The sequence below is a fragment of the Octodon degus genome, unplaced genomic scaffold, assembly GCF_000260255.1.
Source record: "Octodon degus isolate 3935 unplaced genomic scaffold, OctDeg1.0 scaffold00112, whole genome shotgun sequence".
NCBI classification, from domain to species: Eukaryota; Metazoa; Chordata; class Mammalia; order Rodentia; family Octodontidae; genus Octodon; species Octodon degus.
The window spans coordinates 7658806-7667121 of record NW_004524688.1 but is presented as its reverse complement, the minus strand read 5'-3'; the positions used below and the strand labels follow the sequence as shown (position 1 = coordinate 7667121).

Sequence of the window (8316 nt, the reverse complement as noted above, 5' to 3'; positions counted from 1 at the left end):
ACCAGTATGTGGTCTATTTTAGAAAATGACCCATGTGCAGCTGAGAAAAATGTGTATTCAGCTGTGTTTGGGTTGAACACTGCATATGTCCACCAAGTGCATTTGTTTCAAGCTCTGGTTCAGATCTGTTATTTCTTTGCTATGTTTTTGTCTGGTTGACCTATCTTTTGGTGATAAGGGGGTGTTAAGGTCTCCTGTTAAAATTGTGATACTGGATATTAGATTTTTCATGTGAATTAAGATTTGCTGGGGCCAGGGAGATGGCTCAGTAGGATAAGTGCTTGACTGGCAAATGCAAGGATCTGAGTTCAATCCCTGGTTCTACAAAAAAAAAAAAAAAAGTTTTGCTTTATATAGTTGGGTTCTCCTGTGTTTGGTGCATACATATTTATGAGTGTTACCTCTTCCTCTTGAATTTTTCCCCTAGCCAGTATATAGTGGCCTTCTTTATTTCGCTTGATTATTGTTGGTTTGAAGTTGAGACTGTCTGAGAATAGGATTGCTACCCCTGCTTTTTTCTGAGGTGCAGGGGCATGTAGTATTGTGTTCCATCTTTTGACTTTCAGCCAATGAATGTCTTTATGAGTTAAATGTGTTTCTTGTATACAGCATATTGTTGGATTTTGTTTCCTAATCCACTGTGCCAGTCTATTTCTCTTAATTGATGAATTGAGTTCATTTACATTGGTGGTTAGAATAGAGATGTGTTGGCTTACAGTTGCCATGTTATTTACCTGTTATCGTTTACTCCTTTTTCTCCTGTGTTTAATGGCTTGGCCTGTTTAGTTGTTTGCTTCTGATCTCATTCGTGGAGTTCTGATCATTTTGGTCCCTCTCTAGAACATCTTTCAGTAGCCTGTGTAGTGTTGGCTTTGTCATCATGAAATTCTTTAGCTGTTTTATGTCATGAAAGTATTTCACTTCTCCATCCAACTTGAAAGTGAGTTTTGCAGGGGATAGTAGTCTGGGCTGGAATTTGTTTTCATAGAGGACTTGAAGTACTCAGCTCTATGCTCTTCTTGCCTTCACGGTTTGTGAAGAGAAGTTGGCCGTAATTCTGATGGGTTTTCCTTTGAATGTAATCTGCTTCTTTTCTCTAGCGGCTTTGAGTATATTATTCTTGTGCTGAATTTCTGGGATCTTGACTATTATATGTCTTGGTGTGTTTTTCATTGGATTGAGGTTACTTGGCATTCTGTATGCTTCAGTTACCTGAATATCAGATTGTTTCCTCATATTTGGGAAGTTTTCTGCTATTACTTCTGCCCATATTTTTTTAAATGTCATTTGTATTGACTTCTTTCTCATTGATGCCTGTTAGTCTCACATTGTTCATCTTTGCATCATCTTGCAGGTGATGGATTATTCTTTTCTGTATCCTCGTTGTTTTTAAGAGATCCTTTCTGACCTTTTCACTAGCCGCACCAGCATCTTCAAGATCTGAAACTCTGTCTTCACTTTCACTTAAACGGTTTTGCAAGCTTGTGATTGAGATTTTAATTTTCTCTATGTCTCTTTGACTCTGCTTCACGCGATCTATTTCTTTCCTGTATTGCTCATTCAAGGAATCCGTCATTTTTCTAATCTCCTCTATTTTTTTTATCGATGTCTTCTTTAGAAGCAGTTATAAATTCTTTTACTGCAGTGTTTTTTTCAGATTGGGTTTCCTCCCTATGTTTCTGTAGTTTTATTCTTTACTTCGGATGCTATGAGTTCTGAGAATTCTTGTTTTATTTCAGAAAAGAATTGTACTCTGAGTTCCTCTATATCTTTCTGCTGTTGCTTATTTACTATCGATGCTATTAATTCATGCATTTGAGCTGAGTTAGTGTCCTCCTCACTTCTTCTAAGTGGGCATTCGGTTTCCTCCGTATGTTTCTGTATTTGATTCTTTACTGCAGATGTTATTAATTCAGGAATTGCTTTTTTCATTTCTAATCTGAGTTCCTCTATACCTTTCTGCAGCTGTTTTTTTATTTCAGAAGTCGTTGATTCATTGCTTTCAGCTGTGTGATTCCCAATTTGTTCTGTGTTAGTGTCCTCTGTACTTGTTACGGGTGGGGTTGGGTTCTGAGATTGCATTTTGTTCCTTCTCGTCATTTTGCGTAGCACTGTCTTCTGACCTTTGTTGTAGATCTTCATTGTAGTTGTAACCTTAGCACGTACTGAAGTTCACATGCATATCTACAAAGTTTGGATTTATCCAACTGTGCCTGGCTTGGGTCTGTCTGCTGTGCTTAGCTCCTTCCTGCTGCTGCCCTTGGGGGTGAACCTGTTGTGTCCCTCTAGCAAGATGTTCTGCTCCTGGACTTTCTGAGTGGTTCTATCCTCTACACTCTCTGCAGGTATTGCAGCTGCAGGGTTGCACCCCAGGCCTGTATGCCAGTCTTGAGCTGAGCCTGGAGGGGACAAGTTGGAGTAGGGGGGAGAGGCAGCTCTCCCACACACTCACTGGGCCTGGGCTAGGAGTGGGTTTGGGTGTTCCCATAACGCGGTAGAAATTCCTACTGGGCGCGCGGGGTGGGGAAGGTGCTGAGGAGTGGTCGGGTGCGTCCCAAAGGGGAGGAAGATAGTGTCACTCATGCTGCGCCTGGGCTGGGACCAGTATTAGGTCCCGCTGGCGCAGGGTAGCAGTAATCTCTCCCACACACTCACTGGGCCTGGGCTAGGACTGGGTCTGGGGGTTCGCAAAACGTGGCAGAAATTCCTACTGGGCGGGCATGGTGGTGAGGTGCTGCGGAGTGGTGGGGGGCATCCCAAGGGGGTGAAAGAGGGTCTCACCCATGCTGCGCCTGGGCTGGGACCAGTATTAGGTTCTGCGGGCTCAGGTAGTGGGAAACTCTCCCAAACACTCACTGGGCCTGGGCTAGGATTGGGTATGGGGGTTCCCAGAACAGGGCAGAAATTCTTACTTGACGGGCAGGGTTCGGGAGGTGCTGCAGAGTGGTGGGGGGCGTTCCAAGGAGGTGCAAGAGGGTCTTTCCCACATTGCGCCTGGGCTAGGACCAGTAGTAGGTCCTGCAGGCGCAGGGTAGCGGGAAGCTCTCCCACACACTCTCCGGGCCTCGGCTAGGACTGGGTCCTCAGATTTATATTTAAAAAACCACAATAAGCCCCTGACATCATTCTATGAGTGCATATAAAAGTAGCTGTATTTTGAGACAGAGCATTGGTATGCTTCCCAGGCGGTCTTTGAAATCCTTGACTCAAGCTGCCCTCCTGCCTCAGCCTCTTGAGTAGCTGGAGGCACAGGAATGTACCACATATGCAGCATGCCTATTGCTCCTTTTATGTTGGATGTATTAGGGTCCAGGAAGGCTCTAGGTTAAGCTACTGTATTTTGGAATTTGATTGCCATTTGGGCCTAGGATCCTTCCATCTCTCAGCTCTTGCTGTACTTCACCTGTCATCCTCAGCAGTGTTTGAGTTGTTTACCACATCTATGACCTCCAGAATGGGCACTGATGGCAACATCTATAATGTGAACACATCACTTCTACTCATGTCGCATTGGATAGAATGCAGCATCATGAGGGAACTTAGCTGCAAAGGAAATTGGTCAATGTATTCAGCTAAGAGTCTCCTCAACAGAGAAGAGAGGGAAAACAAATAGCTAGATCCCTATTCTTTGTATGGTGGCATCCAGATAGTTTACAGTTTTTTCCTAGTGCCAGTATCTCTGTGTAAATAGTAGTATTTCTAAAATGTGGACGTCTAGAAGTAGTTAAAATGAATGTACATTTTAAAGTTTTATCAATACTATCAACTTGTCTTCCAAAGCACTTTGTCAGTTTCCATTCACACCATTAAATAAGTGCCCTGTTAATGACAAATCAACACATCCTTGTCAACATAGGATATTACCTATTCTTTATCTTTCTTTGCAGTTTGCTGAATGAAAACACAATAGGATGGATGGATGGATGGTTGGATGGATGGAAGGATGGATGGATGGATAGATGATGGGTAATGGGTAGATGGATAGATGGATATATACATAGGATAGACTGCTTCTCATAGTTTACATTTCCATGGTCAATTGAAAGTGTAAAACCTGGTTTATAATCACTAATCATTCACATTTGCTCTGTAGATTGACTACTTGGATCTCTTACCAGTTTTGTTTGTTGTCTTTTTTGATTTGTAGCAGAAGCTTATATACACATATTTCAAGTATAAATTCTGTCACTCTTCTGATGAGCTTGCCATTCATTGCTATGTATAGATATATTTTTTTGTTTTTGTTTTTTCCTTTTTGAGACAGGGTCTCACTCTGTAATTCAGGTTAAGTGTGGACTCAGTGATCCTCCTGCCTCAGCCTCCTAAATACTGGGATCACAAATGTATGTCATGCCCGGCTGCTGTGTTTTTGTTTGTTGTTTTGTTGTTGTTTTGTTTTTGGCGGAACTGGGGATTGAACCCAGGGCTTTGCGCTTGCCAGGGAAGCGCTTATTCCACTAAGCCATCTCCCTGGCCCACTGCTCTGTACTTTTATCAGAATTTTTTTTTTTAGATCATTGTATCTGTTGGTCCATTTCTGCAAGACTTCTAGGTTTTTTGATTTATGAAGACTTTTCTAAGCCCTTTGGGTTTCATAGTTCACATATTGTTTTTTTTTTAATAGAATTTAAGGTGGCAATATCAGATGTTTAATTAAATTCTCCAATATCACTCGTTGAATTGTTCATTCCTTTTTTACTGATTTAAAATGCCACTGTCATTATATTTATGTATGTGGGTCTATTCTGGGCTTTTTGTTTTGTTGATTTGTTTGTCTCTTATTAGGGTCCAGGAAGGACCTGTAATTACCACAAATTTATAGTGTATTTAATATCTGATGGTGCTGAGTAGTGATTATTCTTAATTTTTTTTTCTAATTTTGTGCATTTCTCATATGTACTCACTTTAGAATCATGTCAGATTCCTTCAAAGGATACTCCTGTGTGTGTTTTGATTGTGCTTGCTTTGATGGTATGGACTCATTAGGGGAGAATTGGCATCTTTAGATCTTTCAGGGAGAGTTTACTTAGAGAACTTTTCCAGGTGTTTTCCTCACAGATTGCAGTGATTGTAAACAATCCACCAAATAAGGACAGTGTCACAAAATGAAATGGCAGAGTGTACACAGAGTGGCCTTCCTCCTGCTGTAGATGTTGCACACCTCTGCTGGTGGCACATTACATTGTCCCATCCGAGAGGTGATTTGCACACTGTGCTTTACTGTCCCTGTTGCTCGAGCTTCTGTGGGGCCACTCTGCCACATTTCTCCAGGTCTTGTTGGATCTTCTTGACTTCCTGCTGAACCATAAAGCATACCAGAGGCCATGTTGGCTCCAAGTGCTAAGAAATGATCTCACCTTTAATCTGAGTGTGCAAAATTTTATTTCTGTCAGTTTTTCCACTTACATCATTGATGTCCACGGAAAGATAAGTGAAAATATTCTTGAAGAGTTGCTTTAAAATATTGAGTGGACATTTTTCTTATGAGATAAGAATATTCCCCGCTGTGCTTACAAGTAATCATTAGTCTTTTCAGAACAGAATTGGGTGTCGAAAAAGTGTCTCACTTAGTAGGTTAGTGTTAATAGTTTACTGTATTGTGATTTTAAAAAAAATTTATAAGGCCAAAATAACTCCGTGGATTAAAGCACCTGCAAACAGAGACAGGGGCCAGGGTTGGATCCCTGGGCCTGCCGTGCCCCCAAGACACGCTGAGAAGGCAGTTAAGACTAGGCATGGTGGCGCACCTGTAATCCCAGCACTTGGGAGGCTGTAAACAGGAGAATCACTATAAGTCCAGTCTACCCTGAACACCCTGTAGACCCTTTCCTAAAATACAGAAAAAAAAAATTTACAAGGCCAAACCCACTTGTGTTGCTGTGTGGGATTATAAAAAATCAGCTAGAAAATAAAGCACTTGTGGGCATCTATGGTATCATGCACATTTGAGTACTTGATAAATTTTTCAAAGCAGATCTGTGTAAATGAGGCACTGTGTCTTATAACCACAGAACAGCTATGGAGAGATGGTGTTAATGGCACACATATCCTGTAAGGTGATAAGTGAGGGTTGGGATGCATGGAGTAGTGGGTACAAGCCTACAAAGAGCTGCTGAAGCTGGGGCACCTATAAAACAGCTCTAGGACTGCAGAAGTGAATGGGAAAATCGATCTAGTCTCTGGTTGGCATTGCTGGAGTATGATACCTACCATATGAAAAGATAGGAAGGTGTCTGGCTTGTTGTCATTTATAGTTTTATAAGAATTAAACTGAAGAACATGTCTGAAGAGCATATGTTATTCCTTTTTTTCTTTTCTTTTCTTTTTTTTTTTTTTTTGGTGGTACTAGAGATTGATCTCAGGGCCTTACATACTAGGCAAATGCTCTACTACTGAGCTACATCCCCTGCTGCCTGTTACTGCTACTTCTTCTTTGTTTTTTAATGTATTTTGTTGTTGCAGGGTCTCACTACGCAGCTTGTTACTCTGTTTTTTTTCCTCTTTTGAACTTTTTTTTTTTTTTTTTTTTGACAGAACCGGGGATTGAATTCATACCCTTGCGCTTGCCAGGAAAGCATGTATTCCACTGGAACCATCTCCCTGGCCTCACTACGCAGCTTGGACTTGTGGTGATCCTACTGCTTTTAGCTTCCCCAGCGCTGGGAGTACAGGCTTGTGCCACCATGCCCAGACTCTGGCCAGCTCAGCCTGCCCTGGGGGCAGGGCTGGTAGGGCCTGAGCACATGGTACAGAGCAGCCTTTCATGGAGGTGGCAAAGAGCAAAAGTAGAAGCTGCAGCTCAGGCAGCTAGCTAGCTAGCTAGCCTCTCTCCCATTCTCACATTGTAATGCAGAATATCTGCTTTAGGGCACTCACACCCATAATCCTAGCATTGGATCATGAATCAATCACTATCTCCCAAAGCCACCCCATGACTGCATGAGGCTTTGGGGGTACAACTAGACACAAATCATAACAATAACCCTTGTCTTTTCTTTGTTTCCAGAACTATACACAGTATATCCCTCTGTCCATCTATGACCTACAGACATGGATGGGCAGCCCATCCATCTTCGTCTATGACTGCTCCAATGCTGGCCTGATCGTCAAGTCCTTCAAGCAGTTTGCTTTGCAGAGGGAACAAGAGCTGGAGGCAAGTGTGGCTGGGTTTCCTTTTTATTTCCCAGGGCTAAGGGTTGGGTGAGAGGTCTAGGTACTAGGCTTTGTAGAATGAGGAAGGCCTCCATATTCTGTGAGTGATCTGGCATATTTGATGGGTTCTGGGGAGGTTCTCAGTACAAGCTTGATGAACCTGTTTTACATCCCATTGCACATGATGTCATTTAATCTGAATAGTAACAGATACCATTAACAGAGTTGGTTTGTGTTTCATTGGTCTCTGCCTGTAGGATAGTGTTAAAGTAATACAGATTTGTTTTAGGAGAAATAGAACCATTTCTTCAATTCTAGTCATCATTTTCACTAGCATATTTGTTATTCTTTTCTTTTGAGTTTTTCTGACCAAAACCACCAAGCTAGGTGGTTAAAACCAAAAACAGCTGTTAGCAATAGCTCTCCTATAAGGAACCAGCAAGCCTGTGTGGTGCTCAGATAATGAGGTGATATTTTGCCTGGTTGTTTTAATTAATATTTGATGCTTGAATTAAATGGTGAACTCTGAAGAGAAATTGAGGGGGCTGTTTCAATTAAGAGGCCTCCATCCTGTGGCTTGCACAGGAGTGTCAGAATAAAATATTCTGCAGCCTCTAGGGGGCCATGAATTCTGATTGGTTGCAATGCAGGAAATTCTCAATCCAGGAACAAAAAATGTTCTTTAGTATGTTTCCTCAAGCCTTTTGGGGTCTATTCAATTTTAATGTATTTTTTTTTCACATTTCATCAGAGGATAATGCTGAAAGAATCAGTATCAAAATTTAAAATTCTATTTGGTAGAATTTACAGTTAACATGTCTATAGTTTAATATTTCATATATGTGAATTAAGTCTTTATGCAGAACACTGCATATGAATTGCTGATAAATACAATGCTTTTTGTCCTTGGAAGTGGCACTGAGAGCCACAGGTTTGTTTGCCTGTGTCTTTGTTTTGCATTTTATAATAAGGGGAGGCAAAGATCAAATTTTACCTTATTCTCAGGCATTTCATCTGGGTTTACCAAAGGGTAGATTGTGTAATGAACACTAACAGTCCAAAGCACTGAGAAGTAATTTGTGTTTCTTTATATCAAGCAATAAACATTGCAAAGATTTCTTCTTCTTCTTCTTCTTCCTCTTCTTCCTCTTCTTCCTCTTCCTC

General features: G+C 41.4%; 1 protein-coding gene across 2 annotated transcripts in view; it reads left to right on the top strand.

The window, feature by feature from the left end:
* Window positions 1-8316, top strand: part of Rptor (regulatory associated protein of MTOR complex 1) — a 427093-nt gene that overhangs the window by 213109 nt on the left and 205668 nt on the right. For both annotated transcript variants that reach the window (XM_023699242.1, XM_004639505.2), the window contains exon 5: window positions 7007-7153. In XM_023699242.1, coding sequence (XP_023555010.1) covers window positions 7007-7153 — 147 coding nt within the window. The remainder of the gene's footprint in view (window positions 1-7006; window positions 7154-8316) is intronic.